The sequence below is a fragment of the Carcharodon carcharias genome, chromosome 27, assembly GCF_017639515.1.
Source record: "Carcharodon carcharias isolate sCarCar2 chromosome 27, sCarCar2.pri, whole genome shotgun sequence".
In the NCBI taxonomy this organism is placed as follows: Eukaryota; Metazoa; Chordata; class Chondrichthyes; order Lamniformes; family Lamnidae; genus Carcharodon; species Carcharodon carcharias.
The window spans coordinates 10,071,029-10,092,516 of record NC_054493.1 but is presented as its reverse complement, the minus strand read 5'-3'; the positions used below and the strand labels follow the sequence as shown (position 1 = coordinate 10,092,516).

The window sequence follows — 21,488 nt, the reverse complement described above, 5'->3', positions numbered from 1 at the left end:
GCTTCACTTGAAAGGAGTGTTTGGGCCCTTGGACGGTGAGGAGAGAGGAAGTGAAGGGGCAGGTGTTACACCTTTTGCGTGGGCATGGGATGGTGCCATAGGAGAGGGTTGAGGAGTAGGGGATATGGAGGAGTGGACCAGGGTGTCCCGGAGGGAATGATCCCTACGGAATGCCGACAGGGTGGGGGGGTGAAGGGAAGATGTGTTTGGTGGTGGCATCATGCTGGAGTGGGTGGAGGATGATCCTTTGAATGCGGAGGCTGGTGGGGTGATAAATGAGGGCAAGGGGGACCCTATCATGTTTCTGGGAGGGAGGAGAAGGCGTGAGGGCGGATGCGCGGGAGACGGGCCGGACACGGTTGAGGGCCCTGTCAACAACCGTGGGTGGAAAACCTCGGTTAAGGAAGAAGGAGGACATGTCAGAGGAACTGTTTTTGAAGGTAGCATCATCGGAACAGATGCGACGGAGGCGAAGGAACTGAGAGAATGGGATGGAGTCCTTACAGGAAGCGGGGTGTGAGGAGCTGTAGTCGAGGTAGCTGTGGGAGTCGGTAGGTTTGTAATGGATATTGGTGGACAGTCTATCACCAGAGATTGAGACAGAGAGGTTAAGGAAGGGAAGGGAAGTGTCAGAGATGGACCACGTGAAAATGATGGAGGGGTGGAGATTGGAAGTAAAATTAATAAATTTTTCCAAGTCCCGACGAGAGCATGAAGCAGCACCGAAGTAATCATCGATGTACCGGAGAAAGAGTTGTGGAAGGGGGCCGGAGTAGGACTGGAACAAGGAATGTTCTACATACCCCATAAAGAAACAGACATAGCTGGGGCCCATGCGGGTACCCATAGCCACACCTTTTATTTGGAGGAAGTGAGAGGAGTTGAAGGAGAAATTGTTCAGTGTGAGAACAAGTTCAGCCAGACGGAGGAGATTAGTGGTGGATGGGGATTGTTCGGGCCTCTGTTCGAGGAAGAAGCTAAGGGCCCTCAGACCATCCTGGTGGGGGATGCAGGTGTAGAGGGATTGGACGTCCATGGTGAAGAGGAGGCGTTTGGGGCCAGGGAACTGGAAATTGTTGATGTGACGTAAGTTGTCAGAGGAATCACGGATGTAGGTGGGAAGGGACTGGACAAGGGGAGAGAGAAGGAAGTCAAGATAATGAGAAATGAGTTCCGTGGGGCAGGAGCAAGCTGAAATGATCGGTCTACCGGGACAGTTCTGTTTGTGGATTTTGGGTAGGAGGTAGAAGCGGGCCATCCGAGGTTGGGCGACTATCAGGTTGGAAGCTGTGGGAGGAAGATCTCCAGAGGAGATGAGGTCAGTGACAGTCCTGGAAACAATGGCTTGATGTTCAGTGGTGGGGTCATGGTCCAGGGAGAGGTAGGAGGAAGTGTCTGCGAGTTGACGCTCAGCCTCCGCGAGGTAGAGGTCAGTGCGCCAGACAACAGCACCACCCTTGTCAGTGGGAAAAACATGTGCCCTCATGTGACTGTTAGGAGTAGGGACATGTTATCAATTAAATTTTAAAATTTTTATTTAGTTTTTATTTGCTGTTGGAAACCTCAGCAGGTCTGGTCACATCGATGGGGAGAGAAGTTGGGGGGGTGGGTGCGGTTGAAGGGACAAGCAAGCGGTGATAGGAACTCCTAATATTACTCAGTTCTGCTGAAGGGTCATGAGGACTCGAAACGTCAACTCTTTTCTTCTCCGCCGATGCTGCCAGACCTGCTGAATTTTTCCAGGTAATTCTGTTTTTGTTTTGGATTTCCAGCATCCGCAGTTTTTTGTTTTTATCTCTGTGTTTAATTGACTGCCACTCCTCTTCAAGCAATGCTTACCTTGAAGAAGTACTGCTCCTCTCTCCGACAAGATTTCCGGATCTCTCTTTTGCCTTGTTCACATTGATTGCTTTCCATTTCTCTCCTGGTATTTGACAAGATGATTACTAAAACCCACTTTCACAGCCATATTTCACATTCGTTTAGATAATATCACCACCTTCAACACCTCTTTGTTCTTTTGTCTGTGACATCTTTTGATTATCTGCTCCTATCACTGCTTGCGTGTCCCTACAACCCCACCCCCCCCCCAACCTTAAACCAGCTTATATTTCACCCCTCTCCTAATATTACTCAGTTCTGCTGAAGGGTCATGAGGACTCGAAACGTCAACTCTTTTCTTCTCCGCCGATGTGATCAGACCTGCTGAGTTTTTCCAGGTAATTCTGTTTTTGTTTTGGATTTCCAGCATCCGCAGTTTTTTGTTTTTATCTCTGGGAGAAGTTTCTTGTTGGATCCACAACAGGTAAAGGTGAGAGGCGAGGGGAGGGAGTAATGAATCGGGTGGGGAAGCTTCGTAACCATGTTAAGGAAGTTACAAACCCGAAAGAGATGTTACCATTCCCCCCTTTGCGCCGAGTGGGACCGCAGCTCTTAGATATCGGTGCCAATTAATGGCTGCCATCTTTATTGGAATAATGTGTATTAGGGCGCATGCGTGGCAGCCATCTTTGTAGGGGGGCAATGTTTGGAATGACAGGAGCTTGTTACCATTGTTCAGAATGGTAACAACTTGTCCATCAAGCTGCATTAACCTTTGAGTCCTAATTGTATTATTGATGAAGCGGAGAAAGGTCAGAGAAGGAAAGTAAAGGAAGCAAATCCTGTTCTTCTAATCCAACTACCTCATGGCACATCCTGCCCCATGTATTCAATGAGCTGTGGGTCTGTTCAGTCACATGAAGACCCACAGCAGAAACTCATTACCCTGAGTCGACATCATCCTCGAATCGAGGGACTGCCATCGACAACAAGGGTTAATGGGAAGCAGAACGCATGCGCGGTCATCTCTGTCCCTATTAGCAGGAAGAGAGAATATTGTGAATTTCTATCCTGGACCGACAGGGATGGATTTTGGAAGCTCCTTTTACAAGGGGTTAGAAAAGGGTTTGCAGACAAGGTACACAAACCAAACATCACAGCAACACCTGACACCATCATTCAATTCATAAGGACCTGGATTTTATCGGCCTCTGAGAGTAAAAATTAAATTCCAGGTGATTACCACTTACTGTGAAAAATTTCTTTCTCACATCCTCCCTGTAGATCTTGCCCAAAATCTTAAATCTGTGGCCCATAATCCTTTTATGATAACCCAATGGGGACAGCTTTTCTTTATTTACCTTATTAAACCTACCAAAAGCTTGTACACCTCTATCAAATCTCCCCTTAATCTCTTTTGTTCCAAGGAGAACAACCCCAGTTTCTCCAACCTAACATTATATTATTCATTCATGGGATGTGGGCTTCGCTGGCTGGGCCAGCATTTATTGCTCATCCCTAGCTGCCCTTGAGCAGGTGGTGGTGAGCTGCCTTCTTGGACCACTGCAGTCCATGTGGTGTAGGTACACCCACAGTGCTGTTAGGAAGAGGAGGTCCAGGATTTTGACCCAGCAACAGTGAAGGAATGGCGATATATTTCCAGGTCAGGATGATGAGTGCCTTGGAGAGGAACTTCTTGGTGGTGTTCCCATCTATCTGCTGCTTTTGTCTTTCTAGATGATATGGACATGGGTTTGGAAGGTGCTGTCGAAGGAGCTGTGGTGAATTCCTGCAGTGCATCTTGTAGATGATACACACTGCTGCTACTGTGCGTCGGTGGTGGAGGGAGTGAATGTTTGTGGATGTAGTGTCAATCAAGCGGACTGCTTTGTCCTGGATGGTGTCAAGTTTCTTGAGTGTTATGGGAGTTGCACTCATCCAGGCAAGTGGGGAGTATTCCATCACACTCCTGACTTGTGCCTTGTAGACAGTGGACAGGCTTTGAAGAGTCTGGAAGTGGGTTACCCATCACACTATTCCTTGCCTCTGACCTGCTCTTGTAGCCAAGGTATTTATATGGCTGGTCCAGTTCAGTTTCTGGTCAATGGTAACCCTGAAGATGTTGATAGTGGGGGATTCAGTGATGGTAATGCAATTGAACATCAAGGGGCAATGGTTGGATTCTCTCTTATTGGAGATTGGCATTGCCTGACACTTGGGTGGTGCGAATGTTACTTGCCACTTGCCAGCCCAAGCCTGGATATTGTCCAGGTCTTGCTGCACTTTGGACATGGACTGCTTCAATATCTGAGGAGTCACGAATGGTGCTGAACATCTTGTCATCATCAGCAAACATCCCCACTTCTGACCTTATGTTGGAAGGAAGGTTGTTGGTGAAGCAGCTGAAGATGATTGGGCTGAGGACTCTACCCTGAGTAACTCCTGCAGTAATGTCCCGGAGCTGGGATGACTGACCTACAACAACCATTACCATCTTTCTTTGTGCTAGGTATGACTCCAATCAGTGGAGAGCTTTCCCCCTGATTCTCATTGACTCCAGTTTTACCCGGCCTCCTTGATGCCACACTCTGTCAAATGCTGCCTTGATGTCAAGGGCAGTCACTCTCACTTCACCTCGGGTGTTCAGCTCTTTTGTCCATGTTTGAACCAAGGCTGTAATGAGGTCAGGAACTGAGTGCCCCTGGCGGAACCCAAACTGGGCATCAGTGAGCAAGTTATTTATTGCTAAACAAGTGCCACTTGACTGCACTGTTGATGACCCCTTCCATCACTTTACTGATGATCGAGAGTAGACTGATGGGGCAGTAATTGGCTGGGTTGGATTTGTCCTGCTTTTTGTGTACAGGACATACCTGGGCAATTTTCCACATAGCCGGGTAGATGCCAGTGTTGTAGCTGTACCGGAACAGCTTGGCTAGGGGCGCGGCAAGTTCTGGAGCACAAGTCTTCAGTACTATTGCCGGAATATTATCAGGGCCCATAGCCTTTGCAGTATCCAGTGCTTTCAGCCATTTATTGACATCACGTGGAGTAAATCGAATTGGCTGAAGACTGGTATCTGTGATGCTGGGACTTCCAGAGAAGGCTGAGATGGATCATCCACTCTGCACTTCTGGCTGAAGATTGTAGCAAATGCTTCAGCCTTGTGTTTTGCACTGATGTGCTGGGCTCCTCCATCATTGAGAATGGGGATTTTGTGGAGCCTCCTCCTCCAGTGAGTTGTTTAATTGTCCACCACCATTCATGACTGGATGTGGCAGGACTGCAGAGCTTAGATCTGATCCATTGGTTGTGGGATCCTTTAGCCCTGTCTATTACTTGCTGTTTATGCTGTTTGGCACGCAAGCAATCTTGTGCTATACCTTCACCAGGCTGACACATCATTTAAAGGTATGCCTGGTGCTGCTCCTGGCATGCCCTCCTGCACTCTTCATTGAACCAGGGTTGATCCCCTGGCTTGATGGTAGAGTGGGGGATATCCCGGGCCATGACTTTACAGGTTGTATTCGAGTACAATTCTGTTGCTGCTGATTGGAACTAAAATACAACATTGCAACTATCATCCCTCATCCCTGGAACCATTCTGGTAGATCCCTGCACCCTCTCAAGGACCTTCACATCCTTCACAATGTGTGGTGATCACTGGTTTGCACAGACCCAGATGTTCTGTGTTCGTGTCTGTGATGTCATCACACATTGACAATTGCTTAGTGACATCATCCCACTCCCCAGGTATTTCCTCAACTGGGAGATTTTTCTCTGACTCCAGTACTTCTGATATCTTTCCAGCTGCAGGCTCCAAAAGGAGATTATAAAATTGAAAACAGTGAAATTGTTTCAGAGATGAGTATTTTTAACCAGTTGTCTACATATTTGGGCTTAAGTTGTATGCTGTGAGAGGTTCCATGGCTCTGTGGCTGTTCAGCTCCTTTACTGTGGATCTGAATCCATTGCTCTGCCCTCCCTGATCACCTCTCTCCTATTGTTTAAGTTCCTCTGTCTTTAATAATGGGTGCATTTGAGCTATGTTTAGTATTTTACTGTTACTTCTGCCGACTGTGTCTAAATGAGGTTTCCACTGCTGCCCAACCCCCAACCAGGTGCGGCTGGCTTCCCAGCTTTATCTTCCCACAGTTTTATTTAATAGTCAGAAAATGTTTTTCCTGCACTATCGCTCATTTCTCTTCCACTTTTGTGCTTATGTTGACCATCAAATTCTGCACCATTTTTATTCCCCATAATTCATCCTGAACGCCCTGAAATGTTAACTCTCTTTCTCTCCCTGCAGATACTACCTGACCTGCTGACTATTTCCAGCATTCCCTCTTTTTATTTTGGATTTCCAACACCTGCAGTATTTTGCTATTATCTTATTGCAAGCGTCGCTCATAGAAGTTGGACCAGTTAAGAGCCAGTTTGTTTCAGGGTAGCCATTGGTTGTAGAAGTTAGTTCCTGGCCTCAAGTAGGTCCTTTTTCATCAAGTCATCAAACCCACTCCCCTGCGCTTCACTAACAAGACCAGCAGCACATATTACCCAGCCCCAGTTACCTGTGGAGAAGATGATGTTTGACCTTCTTGAACCGCTGCAGTCCATGTGGTGAAGCTGCTCTCACAGTGATAAGGAGTTACAGGTTATTCACTCAGTGATGATTGAGGAACAGTGATAAATGTCCAAATCAACAACAGCAGTTTGGATTTGTAAAGTGGTTTTCATGTATTTGACCTTTTCAAGGTGTTTCACAGGTGTGTTATAAACCAGGAGCTTTTGTAGTTCAGTGAGCACAGGGGTGATGAGTGAACAAGACTTGGAGTAGTAAGTACATGGACAGCAGAGTTTTGAACGATCTCAAGATCACAGGGAGGTTGACTGTGTGAGGCTGGCCAGGAATGCGTTCGGAGAGTTAAGTCTAGAGAAAACAAAACAATGGTTGAGGGTTTCAGCAGTAGATGAGCTGAGACTAGGGTGGAGTTGGACGATGTTACTGAGGTGGAAAAATACGACAATGGTGATGGTGTGGATATATGTTTGAAAGCTCATTTTGATGTGAAATATTTTGCCAAGGGTGTGAACAGTCTGGTTCAGCCTCAGACTGTTGCCAGGGAGATGGATGGAGTTGGTGACCAGGCAGTGGAGTTTGTAGAGGGGACTGATAAGACAACAGCTTCAGTCTTCCCAATACTTAAGTGGAAGAAATTTCTGATCATCCAGTACTGGATGTCAGACAAGTCAGGACAGTGTGTGACTTGGCGAGGAACTTGGAGATGATGGTTTTCATATTCACCTGCTACCTTGGTCCTTCTAGGTGATGGAGGTTGAGAGGTTTGGCTGTTCTGTCAAAGTTCTTGTTGTGTTGCAGAAGTATAAAATCTCTCTCCTTCACCCCTTGCTTCTCCCACCAACCGTCCTCTCTTTTTCTCTCCCTTGTTCTATCCTCCCATAAAGGCTAGGGTCTTGTGTAGGCCCAGACTGGGTGGTCGGTTCCCTTCCCTGAAGGACATTAGTGAACAATTTGGGCTTTTACGACCACCTGGCAGTTTTCATGGTCACTTTTTCCTATAGCCGGCCCCACAAATGACCAGATTCATTCAGTTCAATTTCACAACCTGTTTTTGTGGGTTCTCTCTCACTCCCTTTTATCTGTTTTAAATCAATTTCACAGGGTGTTAGAAGGGGAGGATTTGCAGTTGGGAAACCAAACATCACATCAGGATCTGACAGAGTCACCGAATTTATCGGAACCTGAATATCATCATCGTATTTTGAACATGGCAGGAAAAACCACCATTCACAGTGGAGAGAAACTGTACATGTGTTCTGTGTGTGGACAAGGCTTCAGCCGATCATCTGACCTGTCAAAACATAAATGCAGTCACAACAGGGAGAAGCTGTGGAAATGTGGGGACTGTGGGAAGGGATTCAATCACCCATCTGTGCTGGAAACTCATCGGCGCATTCACACTGGGGAGAGACCGTTCATCTGCTCTGTATGTGCGAAGGGATTCGCTCAGTCATCCAACCTGCTGACACACCAGCGAGTTCACACTGGGCAGAGGCTGTTCACCTGCTCCGAGTGTGGAAAGGGGTTCACTCAGTCATCCCACCTACTGAGACATCAGCGAGTTCACACTGGGGAGAGGCCATTTACCTGCTGTGTGTGTGTGGGAAGAGATTCATTCAGTCATCCCACCTGCTGACACACCAGCGAATTCATGAGTAACTATAGTGAATTGGATTTTGCTGTTAATCACATCTAGGACTGAACCAGGGTCATTGGGGTCTGTTTCTGCTGATGTTAATGAACTCCAGTCCAGTTATAGGAGTTAATGTTCTGGATAAAAGTCAAATAAATCAGTTTTGTTAAACACGCAGTGTGTTGAGTCTTTTTAATATCTCCAACACAAGTTAGCTCCTTTTGAAGGGCTCTCCCTCTCCCCTCCATCCTCATCTCCAACAACAAGTGTAAGGAGCTCACGGAGCTTCTTTGTCACTAAGATTGAGACAATCTGATCAGCTGCCTCTGCTGCTTCCCTCCCTTCCACGAACACACTGGGCCAAACTGTCTCTCAAGCTCCCCATCGGCCGAACCCTGAATCCACACCTTTCTCTAGTTTCTCTCCCAGCTCCACTCCTGCCCTCTCAGGACTCATCATATCCCTGAGACCCAGCTCCTGCTCCATCCATCTTATGCTCACTAAAGTGCTGACTGCCCAACTTCCCATGTTCGCTGACATTGTTAAGTTTTCTCTCTCTTCAGGTACTGTTCCTCTCTCCTTCAAATCTGCCATCATCACCCCCTCCTCAAAACACAAACCCTTGACTCCATCATCCTTGCAAACTACTGCCTCATCTCAACCCTCCCATTCCTCTCCACACTCCAAGAATAGTTTGTCATTTCCCGAATCTGTGTCCGTGATTCTCTGAACTCCATGTTTGAATCCCTCCAATCAGGTTTTTGCCCCTGCCTCAGTACTGATCCAGCTCTTATCAAAGTCACAAATGACATCGTATGTGACTGTGACAAAGATAAACTCTCCCTTCTCGACCTGTCTGCAGCCTTTGACAGTTTAACCACATCATGCTGCTCTGTCACCTCTACACTGTCGTCTAGCTGGGTAGGGCTGTTCTCCCCTGGTCCCATTCTTTATCTAATCAGAGTCAGAGAATCACTTGCAATGTCTTCTCTTCCCACTCCCACATTTACCTCTTATATCCCCAAAAAATCCACCTTTGCTTCCTCTTATTTCTCATCAACCTGCTCCACATAATGACATCAGTTTTCACATGTACACTGCCAGCTCCCAGCTCTACCTCACCACCAACTCTCTCAACCTCTCCACTTTTGTTACATTATCAGACTGTTTGTCTGATATCCAGTGATGGATGTACAGAATTTTCCTCCAATTAAACATTGGGTAGACTGAAGTCATTGTTTTCAGTCCCTAGCTACTAACTCCATTCCTCTCCCTGCTAACTAGGACTAAACTGGACTTTTTGGACATTTGATGTTATATTTGACCTCGAGATGAACTTCTGACTCGGGTGTGTGTATCCTGATGATTTTCCAGTCACGTTGATGATTTAAATCTTTTCCCAAAGACAAAACAAACATTTCTCCTGCAATAATCAGAGGCTGATCTTACATGAATTCAGTGATTCCATAAGATCTTGTTGAGATATTAGGTTTGAGTTTCTCGTCTGCAAATCCTCCCCTCTAATATCCTGTAAACTGAGTTTACAAAAATCATCACTGTCAGTCCAGGATAGAAATTCAGAATAGACAATTTTAGTATTGATGGAACATTTTCCCTCTCATTCCACTATATCTATAAATCTCTGACCCACACACTCCTCTCCCTCTCTGCTCATTGTTCCAGATTCAGTGTCCAGTCTCCTACTTGTTCTTTTCTCCTCTCCAGATTCTCTCTCTTCCTGTCCTTAAACTGGTGACTCAGGGATCAATCCCATTCCTTCACTCTAATTCTACCAAATAATGCAGCTCACAACAACAAACCATCTTTGATGAATGTATTTTCGAATGTTTGGACAGAATCACCTTTTCCCATTTTTGGAGATCAGGAAGTCCAGTGGTTAGTTCAGAGCTTCCTTCTCCCCAGGCTTGTTCTAACAAGCTGTGTCTGTCTGAGTTACATTTATATAGCCTCACTCACTCAGCAAGTGATTGGGTCTGACTGAGCTACAACAACAACTGCAACATCTTATGTTTATATCGAGCTTTGTCCCATGGAGTTTCACATGAGCTGAAGGACTTATTAGGCAAGATGACCAAAACCTTGGTCAAAGAGGTTGGTTATGAGTGTCTTAAAGGAGGAAAGTGAAGTAGAAAGGTGGAGAGGTTTAGGGAGGAAATTCCAGAGCTTAGGGTCCAGGCAGCTGAAGACATAGACACCAATGGTGGAGTGGTTAAATCGGGGACGAAGGACATGGTGCTCCATGTATGTGGGCCCAATAGCCCAGGCTCAAGGCCCAGATCTGAACTTTGGGACATAGTTTGACCATCCCTGGTCTCAGAGAAAAACAATTCACCATATGGACATCTTATGAGATCTTTTTGTTTATTGATTACAGAAAAAGTTAGGATCAATTGAGTCCTCCTGTGTACTTGATGGGGATTGACTTTAACAGATTTAAAATCCTCTGAATTTCAGTGTTACAACAAGAATGTTTTAATAAAAAGAAAACAAATATATAAATCCTGGAAAACTAAAAGAACAAAAATGGGGAAAGCAGGTCGATAATTTCAAAGTGATCAATGAATGATCGCTGTTTCAGGTTAAACACTTCCCACCAGCAACACCAACCCCCTCTCCCCCTTCCTGCTCACTGAACATTCCTTCACCCACTCATCCACCCATTGCACATCCACCCAATGGCTCCCAGCCCAGATTGACATTCAGCATGAACCCAGTGAGAGGGTGAGCTGGCCCTTAGGATGTCAGAATGGACAAGAACTGGAAATGGTTCCAATCAATACATTTTCTGTGTCATTATTGAAAAAGGAAACCTAATATTTTGCAAAACGCCCCTGTGCACGCCCTTGGTAAATTATAATTTCTAGCCCAGACCCTTCCTATTGCTTCTACATGGTGCATCCTGTGTGGTTTCAGCAGAGGGAGAGACAGGCTGCTCACATCCCTGCTCTCAATGCCGAGAGGCTTGTGGTCTCCACCCCCTGGGTTTCAGAGCCCCTCAGGGTCCCGGCAAAGACTGATCCACCTGTATTTGTGCAGGGGCAGATTCAACTGGTGGGAGAGGGGGCAGTGTGTAGGCTACTGCCTGGGGGTGGATGAGGGAGTGCATGAGGATTGAGAATGCTTTTGATCGGAGTTCCCAGTTCCAGGTTTCCTTTCTCCATCGTCCCTCCCCTGAACCAGCAGCACATCATTCCTCCCACTCTGCTGCAGACCAGCTTGGTGGAGATCAGTGACATGTTGTAAGGTCAGATACAGTCTCTGTCATCCTGTTTAAGGCAGATGACATCTCCTGCATGACTGTGGTCATGACCTGCATGGACCCATTTCAGAGCTGTGCTTGAATCTCCATGGAGGCAGCCACTCTCTCCATGACAGACAGTCTCTGGAATCTCCTCCAGCCCTACGACCCTCTGAGCTCCTTATGCTCCTCCAATTGTGACCCTGCCTCACTCCCCCACCTACATCACTCCACCATTGGGGGCCGTGCTTTCAGCTCCCGAGGTCCCAAGCTCTGGAATTCCCTCTCTAAACCTCTCTCTCTCTCCACTTCTTTAAAATACTTCTTAGAATCTATCTCTTTGACCAAGGTTTTGATCATCTGTGAAACACCTTGACATGTTTTACTATGTTAAAGGTTCTATATAAATGCAACTTATTGTTGCTATTGCATTGCGTTGGTAGATTCAGGAATGTCACACATTTTCAATTCTCGTACCATACTCACTGGAAACTTAAACCTGCTGTTTCACTTTCACTCAGGAACAGATCACAATTTTCCACCAATCTCCGATTTTACAGCACGTTTCCAGCATTCACCGTTGTTCTTCCTGATTCTAAGTATAGTTGTAAAGAAGCCTTTTGTTCTATGTCTAGGATGTCAGAACCATGGGAGAGAGCGGCTGGGACACATTTCTCACACACCTCAGGATTAAACCACACGTTCAGCCCCGGATGTGATTAACAGCAGCAGAAACAGCAGAATCCAACCCCTGCAGTTACTCGTGAACTCGCTGGTGTCTCCGCAGGTGGTGTGACTGAGTAAATCCCTTCCCACACTCAGAGCAGGTGAATGGCCTCTCCCCACTGTGAGTGCGTTGGTGTCTGTGCAAATGAGATGACCAAATGAATCTCTTTCCACACTCGGGGCAGGTGAACGGCCTCTCCCCAGTGTGAAATCGCTGGTGGGTCCGCAGGGTGCTTGACACATGGAATCCCTTCCCACACTCGGAGCAGGTGTATGGCTTCTCCCCAGTGTGAGTGCGCTGATGTATCATCAGTGTGAATGACTGAGCAAATCCCTTCCCACACTCAGAGCAGATGAATGGCCTCTCCCCAGTGTGAGTGTACTGGTGTGTCATCAGGTGGGATGACTGAATGAATCCCTTCCCACACTCAGAGCAAATGAACGGTCTCTCCCCAGTGTGAACTTGCTGGTGCGCAGTGAGTTGAGATGATCGCCTGAACCCAGTTCCGCAGTGAGAGCATTTAAATGGTTTCTCCCCAGTATGAATTCGCTGGTGGGTATGTAAGCTGGATAACTGAGTGAATCCCTTCCCACATACGGAGCAGGTGAATGGTCTCTCCCTGGTGTGACTACGTCGATGAATTTCCAGCACAGATGGGGATCTGAAGCCCTTTCCACAGTCCCCACATTTCCACGGTTTCTCCATGGTGCGGCTATCCACGTGTCTCTCCAGGTTGGATGATCAGTAAAGCTTTGTTCACACACAGAACACGTGTACGGTTTCTCCCCGCTGTGAACGATGTGATGTTTTTTCAGGCTGTGTAACTGATTAAAGCTCTTTCCACATTCAGTTCCCTGGGGCACTCACACCAGCACTTTTCCAGTCACACTGATGTTTGAAATCATCCTGCAGAGTAGACAAACTTTTCTCTTTCCACATTCGAAGTCCGATGGAATTCAGGTCCTGATGAATCGAGTGACTCTGTTAAATCTTGAAGGGTTGGAGTTTCCTGTCTGTAAATACTCCAGTTCTAATGCTTGAAAATGGAGTCACTGTAAGAAGAAGACAGAAATTCAGAACAGACAATTCTAGTTCCTATGGAACAATTTTCGTTAATGCTGTAAATCCCCTTCCCACACAATCTTCCCCCCTCTCTGGCTGAAATCCAAACCCATCTCACCATTTCTTTCTTCCACTCACAGTTTTCTCCCTCTCTCTACTCTGACTGGGTTCAGTACTCCAACCCCTGTGTGCCGAGTAAAATGAATCAGTCAATCATTTGTCTCCTGGTTACTGGAACCCTGAAGCTCTGCCCACTGTCTGTTTCCTCATCAAGATGGTCATGCATGCACCCTGCCGGCTGAAAATGCCTCTCCCAAGATGCTGGCCGGTTGCCTGGGTGATCTGGGTCTGTCACCAAGGAAGCCCCACCCCTCTGATTCATCCTGACTCCCTTTCTTAAGCAGTCCCTCAGGATTGAGTATGATTTGCTTTCATTCTCGTTCAATGGGTTTAGAGATATGTCCAAGGCGTGTTCAGCAGACTCTGTCACATATGGGTAGGTGGTGATTGAAGGGTTGGATAGAGAAGGTGCTTGTGGGTTATGTGCTCTCTGATGCCTTAACCTTGCCCCTGCATACTCTTGATGAAGTCTTTCAATGTAATCGGTGCCTTCACAAATAAACCTCCTATTTGTCACAATCCTATGAGACTGCGGGGATGTTTGGTCTCTCTGGGGATGTTTTGAGGACCATCCTAAGTGTTTCCTTTATTCTCCTGGGAGTCTCCTGATGTGACTCAGTTCTAAGAAGAGCAGCTGATTCAGGAGTCTGATGTCAAGCACACGAATGACATCTCCTGCACAGTGGAGCTGATTTTGAATGGTTATCACCTCAATGCTGAGCACATTGGCTTGGGAGAGGACACCGCTGGCTGACCACCTTTTTTCCTACCAGTCTTGTTCACTCATCACCCCTGTGCTCACTGAACTACAAAAGCTCCTGGTTTATAACACACCTGTGAAACACCTTGAAAAGGTCAAATACATGAAAACCACTTTACAAATCCAAACTGCTGTTGTTGATTTGGACATTTATCACTGTTCCTCAATCATCACTGAGTGAATAACCTGTAACTCCTTATCATTGTGAAAGCAGCTTCACCACATGGACTGCAGCGGTTCAAGAAGGTCAAACATCATCTTCTCCACAGGTAACTGGGGCTGGGTAATATGTGCTGCTGGTCTTGTTAGTGAAGCGCAGGGGAGTGGGTTTGATGACTTGATGAAAAAGGACCTACTTGAGGCCAGGAACTAACTTCTACAACCAATGGCTACCCTGAAACAAACTGGCTCTTAACTGGTCCAACTTCTATGAGCGACGCTTGCAATAAGATAATAGCAAAATACTGCAGGTGTTGGAAATCCAAAATAAAAAGAGGGAATGCTGGAAATAGTCAGCAGGTCAGGTAGTATCTGCAGGGAGAGAAAAAGAGTTAACATTTCAGGGCGTTCAGGATGAATTATGGGGAATAAAAATGGTGCAGAATTTGATGGTCAATATAAGCACAAAAGTGGAAGAGAAATGAGCGATAGTGCAGGAAAAACATTTTCTGACTATTAAATAAAACTGTGGGAAGATAAAGCTGGGAAGCCAGCAGCACCTGGTTGGGGGTTGGGCAGCAATGGAAACCTCATTTAGACACAGTCGGCAGAAGTAACAGTAAAATACTAAACGTAGCTCAAATGCACCCATTATTAAAGACAGAGGAACTTAAACAATAGGAGAGAGGTGATCAGGGAGGGCAGAGCAATGGATTTAGATCCACAGTAAAGGAGCTGAACAGCCACAGAGCCATGGAACCTCTCACAGCATACAACTTAAGCCCAAATATGTAGACAACTGGTTAAAAATACTCATCTCTGAAACAATTTCACTGTTTTCAATTTTATAATCTCCTTCTGGAGCCTGCAGCTGGAAAGATATCAGAAGTACTGGAGTCAGAGAAAAATCTCCCAGTTGAGGAAATACCTGGGGAGTGGGATGATGTCACTAAGCAATTGTCAATGTGTGATGACATCACAGACACGAACACAGAACATCTGGGTCTGTGCAAACCAGTGATCACCACACATTGTGAAGGATGAGAAGGTCCTTGAGAGGGTGCAGGGATCTACCAGAATGGTTCCAGGGATGAGGGATGATAGTTGCAATGTTGTATTTTAGTTCCAATCAGCAGCAACAGAATTGTACTCGAATACAACCTGTAAAGTCATGGCCCAGGATATCCCCCACTCTACCATCAAGCCAGGGGATCAACCCTGGTTCAATGAAGAGTGCAGGAGGGCATGCCAGGAGCAGCACCAGGCATACCTTTAAATGATGTGTCAGCCTGGTGAAGGTATAGCACAGGATTGCTTGCGTGCCAAACAGCATAAACAGCAAGTAATAGACAGGGCTAAAGGATCCCACAACCAATAGATTAGATCTAAGCTCTGCAGTCCTGCCACATCCAGTCATGAATGGCGGTGGACAATTAAACAACTCACTGGAGGAGGAGGCTCCACAAAATCCCCATTCTCAATGATGGAGGAGCCCAGCACATCAGTGCAAAACACAAGGCTGAAGCATTTGCTACAATCTTCAGCCAGAAGTGCAGAGTGGATGATCCATCTCAGCCTTCTCTGGACGTCCCAGCATCACAGATACCAGTCTTCAGCCAATTCGATTTACTCCACGTGATGTCAATAAATGGCTGAAAGCACTGGATACTGCAAAGGCTATGGGCCCTGATAATATTCCGGCAATAGTACTGAAGACTTGTGCTCCAGAACTTGCCGCGCCCCTAGCCAAGCTGTTCCGGTACAGCTACAACACTGGCATCTACCCGGCTATGTGGAAAATTGCCCAGGTATGTCCTGTACACAAAAAGCAGGACAAATCCAACCCAGCCAATTACTGCCCCATCAGTCTACTCTCGATCATCAGTAAAGTAATGGAAGGGGTCATCAACAGTGCAGTCAAGTGGCACTTGTTTAGCAATAAATAACTTGCTCACTGATGCCCAGTTTGGGTTCCGCCAGGGGCACTCAGTTCCTGACCTCATTACAGCCTTGGTTCAAACATGGACAAAAGAGCTGAACACCCGAGGTGAAGTGAGAGTGACTGTAAAATGCGAGTAAAATGAATCAGTCAATCATTTGTCTCCTGGTTACTGGAACCCTGAAGCTCTGCCCACTGTCTGTTTCCTCATCAAGATGGTCATGCATGCACCCTGCCGGCTGAAAATGCCTCTCCCAAGATGCTGGCCGGTTGCCTGGGTGATCTGGGTCAGTCACCAAGGAAGCCCCACCCCTCTGATTCATCCTGACTCCCTTTCTTAAGCAGTCCCTAAGGATTGCGTATGATTTGCTTTCATTCTCGTTCAATGGGTTTGGAGATATGTCCAAGGCGTGTTCAGCAGACTCTGTCACATATGGGCAGGTGGTGATTGAAGGGTTGGATAGAGAAGGTGCTTGTGGGTTATGTGCTCTCTGATGCCTTAACCTTGCCCCTGCATACTCTTGATGAAGTCTTTCAATGTAATCGGTGCCTTTACAAATAAACCTCCTATTTGTCACAATCCTATGAGACTGCGGGGATGTTTGGTCTCTCTGGGGATGTTTTGAGGACCATCCTAAGTGTTTCCTTTATTCTCCTGGGAGTCTCCTGATGTGACTCAGTTCTAAGAAGAGCAGCTGATTCAGGAGTCTGATGTCAGGCACACGAATGACATCTCCTGCACAGTGGAGCTGATTTTGAATGGTTATCACCTCAATGCTGAGCACATTGGCTTGGGATAGGACACCGCTGGCTGACCACCTTTTTTCCTACCAGATTTGAGGGATCTTGTGATTCTCCAAGTCTGCTGGTGGGACTTCTCCAATGCTCTGAGGTGCCTGCTTTAGGTTGTCCAAGTCTCTGAAGCCTTTGGGAGTGTGGGGATCACTGCTGCCCAGTAAACCATGATCTCTGTATTGAATTTGAGATCTTCATCCTCAAATACTCATCTCCTCATTCAGCCAAAGGCTGAGCTGGAATATTAGAGGTGACAATGTATTTAATCATCTAGGTCTGCCTTCGTTAAAAAGAAGCTGCCAAGATATGGAAAACAATCCACATTTTCCTGGATCTCATGGTCGACGGGGGAAGGTTTTAAAGCCCACAAAACAGAAAACAAATGGTGGGTAGAAAGTGCACAGGAGAGCTAACAACTCACAGACACCAATAACATGCGTGGTTTCATCAGTGCTGTCAAGATCATCTACGATCCAAACACTCAAGGGCCAACCCCACAAGAGCCAAGCATGGAGGGAACCTCTTCAAGGAGAAGGAGGTGGTCAGTACTCACTGGAGAGAACATTATGGAGAACTCCTCAACCAAGACTCTGTTTTTGACTTCAATGTCTTCTACTACATTCCTTAATATCCCATCCATCTCAGCCTCAGTGCTACCACGGTCCAGAGTGAAAGTGAAAAAGCCATTTGGCAGCTGAAAAACAACAAGATCTGGAGCAGATGGAATCCCGGTAAAATTCTGAAACATGGTGGAGTTACGCTCCTGGCACAGCTGGACAATCTGGTATTCCTCACTGGGAAGAGGGATGCACGCCGGGGCATCTCTGTGACTGTATTCAAGGAGAGGGACAAGTCTGATTGCGGTAATTACAGGGGAGTCTCCCTGATGCCTGCCACAAGGAAAATCATTACAAGGATCCTCCTCAATCACCTCCTCTTAGTGGCTAAAAATCTCCTTCCGGATTCACAGTGTAGTTTTCCCCTATTGAGAGGCACCGCAGGCATAATCTTTACTGGTCGGCAAACCCAAGAAAAATCCAAGGAACAGCACCAACCGCTGTATTTGCCCTTTTTCAACCTCACAAAAGCCTTTTACACTGTTAAACATGAAGTTTTATGCAGTATTCTCCTCAAATTCAGCTACCCTCAGAATTTTGTCACCATCCTCCACCTACTCCACAATGACATGAAAGCCGTGATCCTCATCAACGAAGCCACCACAGACCCTATCTCAGTGAAGACTGCGATCAGACAAGGCTGTGTCATAGCACCAATCCTCTTCTCCATTTTCTTCCCTGTATCTCACCTTCAGCAAATTACGCTCAAGCATGGAGATAATCTAAAGAACAGACAGGAAACCTACACCACCTTCAAAACAAAAACAGAATCAGTCCAACCTCAGACATTGAGCTCCAGGATGCAGATGCTTTATCTGTATGTTAAATCTAAACTGCATTGATTCCTTAACCGTTATTATCCTTGCCTCATAAACATCCAGCAATCTCAGTTTTTCAATATCTAGCACAAAGGAAGATGACTGAGATTGTTGGAGGCCCATCATAGCAGGAGTTCTTCAGGATAGTGGCCTAGGCCCAAACATCTTCAGTTGCTTCATCAATGACCATCTTTCCATCATGAGGTCAGAGGTGGGGATATTTGTTGATGATTGCACAATGTTCAGCACCATTCACAATTCCTCAGGTACTGAAGTAGTCCATGTCAAAATGCAGCAAGACCTGGACAATATCCAGGCTTGGGCTGACATGTGGCAAATAACATTTGCATCACAGAAGTGCCAGGCAATGACCATCTCTAACAGGAGAGAATCGAACCATCAAGCCTTGACATTCAATGGCATTACCATCACTGAATTCCCCACAATTAATATTCTGGGGGTTACCATTGACAGAAACTAAATTCGACTATCCATATAAATGCTGTGGCTACAAGAGTAGGTCAGAGGCTAGGAATCCTAAGGTGAGTAAGTTACTTCCCCAATCTCCAAAGCCTGTCCATCATCTACTGGACACAAGTCAGGAGTGTGATGGAATACCTCCCACTTGCCTGGATGAGTGCAGCTCCCACAACAGTCAAGAAGCTTGACACCATCCAGGTCAAAGCAGCTGGCTTTATTCACTCTCTCCACCAGCAATGAACTACGGCAGCAGTGTGTATAATGCACAAGATGCACTGCAGGAACTCACTAAGGCTCCTTCAGCAGCACCTTCCAAACTCATGGCTGCTATGATCAAGCAGGACAAGGACAACAGATAGAAGGGAACACCATCACCTGGAAATTCCCCTCCAAGCCACTCACAATCCTGACTTGGAAATATATTGCTGTCCCTTCACTGTCGCTGAGTCAAAAACCTAGAACTCCCTCCCTAACAGCACTGTGGGTGTACCTACACCACATGGACTGCGGCGGTTCAAGAGGCAGCTCAGCACCACCTTCTCAAGGGCAACTAGGGATGAGCAATAAATGCTGGCCCAGCCAGCGGCACCGACATCCCATTAATCAATTTTTTAAAAAATTACGAAATCTCAACTGAATTTCAGATTTCCACTGTATTTTCTGTGGTGATTTCTGACATTGTTCCTGAACAGCCGAGTCTCATTTACACAAATAAATATACATAATAAATTGTTTGTACATTTAAATGGTAGAAATTATTTTACTCTTAACTGGTCATGCAACAATTTTTTAGAAAAACATAATTTAAGTAAAATCTGAAATAAAAACAGAAAGTTCTGGAAATACTCAGCAGGTTTGGCAGCTTCTGTGAAGAGAGAGAAACAGATTTAACATTTCCAATCCAATATGATTCTTCTTCAGAACTGAGTATTTCCAGCATTCTGATTTCATTTAAACACATAATTGATGTAAACTTTATTGTCCTTACAGGTATCTGGATGTAAATCTGATTTCAGACCTTCCTCTGAACAGTTTTCAAACTGACTCCAGCTTATTGTCCTTCACTAAAGACCCGGATCGAAACCCTCAGCGCAAGATGGCGGCGGCCGGTTGCCCGGGTAACCCGGGCCTGTCACCGGGGATGAAGCCCCACCTCCCGGATCCGCCCTGACTCCCACTCGCAAGATGACAGCCAGAGAGCCCGCTGCCCCCGGGTCTGTCACCGCGATGAAAAAGTCCAGTTTCCGGCCGGAATTTGTGACAAATCAGCTTTCAAAATGATATTGAGTTTCAACCAATGAGGGAGATCCGTAATAAGACCCGCCCATCATTCACTCCAATTGGTTGGAGGACCTGTTGCTGCCTCTCGGATCTCCAGTCCCGCCCCCTCTTCCTTTTGGTCCGGACCTGCCATCAATCACCGGGCTTTGTGAGTTGAAGCATGCGCAGTGCTGATGCTGTAGTTGGAGTGAGGCCTGTCGGCCCCAAATCTGAATAAGAAGCTTCTGGTCCCGCGTTTGTATCGAGCGGGGGAAACATTTGTGGCTTCTCCCGGCGACAGGCCTGAGTTAACGGTCATCATCTTTATAGAGGCAGCAAACCCGCGGGAGGCAAAAAATCAGAGAGAGAGTTTGTTGTGTAATCAATGACTCATTGTAAATCAGGAGGTCAGGGTTACAGTCAACAACAACAACTTGCATTTATATAGAGCCTTTAGCATCAGGAACCATCCCAGTGCATTTCACAGGAAAATTATAAAACAAAGTGTGATACCGAGGCACATGAGGAGATAGGAGAGCAGGTGACCAAAAGCTTATTCAAAGAGATAGGTTTTAAAAAGTGTCTGAAAGGAGGGAAGTGAGGTATAGATGGAGAGATGTAGGGAGGGAATTCCAGAGCTTGGGGCTGAGGGAACAAGACATGGCGGCCAGAGTAGGGAATGTACAAGAGATCAGAATTAGAGCAACACAGATATCTCGGAGGGTTGTGGGACTGGAGGAGATTACAAAGATAGGGATGGATGAGGCCATGGAGGGATTTGAAAACAAGGATGAAAATTTTAAAATCAAGACATTGCTCGACTGGGAGCCAATGCAAGTCAGGGAGCACATGGGTGATGGGACTTGCTGTGAGTTCAACTCAGGCAGCAGCCGTTTGGATGGCCTCAAGTTTACAGAGGGTACAAAGTGGGAGACCAGGCAGGAGTGAATTGGAACAGTTGAGTCTGGAGGTAACGAAGGTGCAGATGAGTGTTTCAGCAGCAGATATGCTGAGACAGGTTGGGCAGTTACAGACTTGGAAACGGGCAGTCTTAGTGATGGCACAGATATGAGATCAGAAATTCATCTTGGGATCAAATGTGACACCAAAGTTGTGAACAGACTGGTTTAATCTCAGAGTATTGCCAAGGAGAGGGATGGAGTTGGTCAGTGGGAAATGGAAGTTGGAGCAGGGACCAAAAACAGTGGCTTCAATCTTCTCAATATTTAACTGGAGTTAAGTAGTCAGCAGGGAGAGAACCAGGAACCAGAATGGGCCCTGAGACTGATACCAGTTTTAACTTAGCGTGGGAGAGAAAGAAGGAAGGACACCCTGGGAGGTTTGGAGAGACCTCACGATTGCTCATTAAATCTCCACACAGTAAGTTCTGGACACAAGGTTAATGTCTGCTATTCTGTGTGGTCGGTCAGGGTTTTTCAGATAAATGTTTTGTTTT

General features: G+C 46.3%; 1 protein-coding gene across 2 annotated transcripts; it reads right to left on the bottom strand.

The window, feature by feature from the left end:
- Nucleotides 1–6,608: 6,608 nt before the first annotated feature.
- Nucleotides 6,609–19,822, bottom strand: LOC121270229 (zinc finger protein 239-like). Of its 2 annotated transcripts, XR_005941498.1 has the most exons (3): nt 19,761–19,822; nt 11,782–13,074; nt 6,609–6,751 (listed from the first exon to the last, which is right to left on the bottom strand). XR_005941498.1 is itself a non-coding variant. In XM_041175547.1 (2 exons), exon 2 carries the CDS (start codon nt 12,725–12,727, stop codon nt 12,053–12,055), a length of 675 nt encoding a protein of 224 aa, XP_041031481.1. In that variant the 5' UTR covers nt 12,728–13,074; nt 19,761–19,822; the 3' UTR covers nt 11,762–12,052. The 2 variants fall into 2 exon arrangements, 1 of the variants encoding a protein (XP_041031481.1); XM_041175547.1 differs by lacking the exon at nt 6,609–6,751 and having other exon boundaries at nt 11,762–13,074.
- Nucleotides 19,823–21,488: the final 1,666 nt, after the last annotated feature.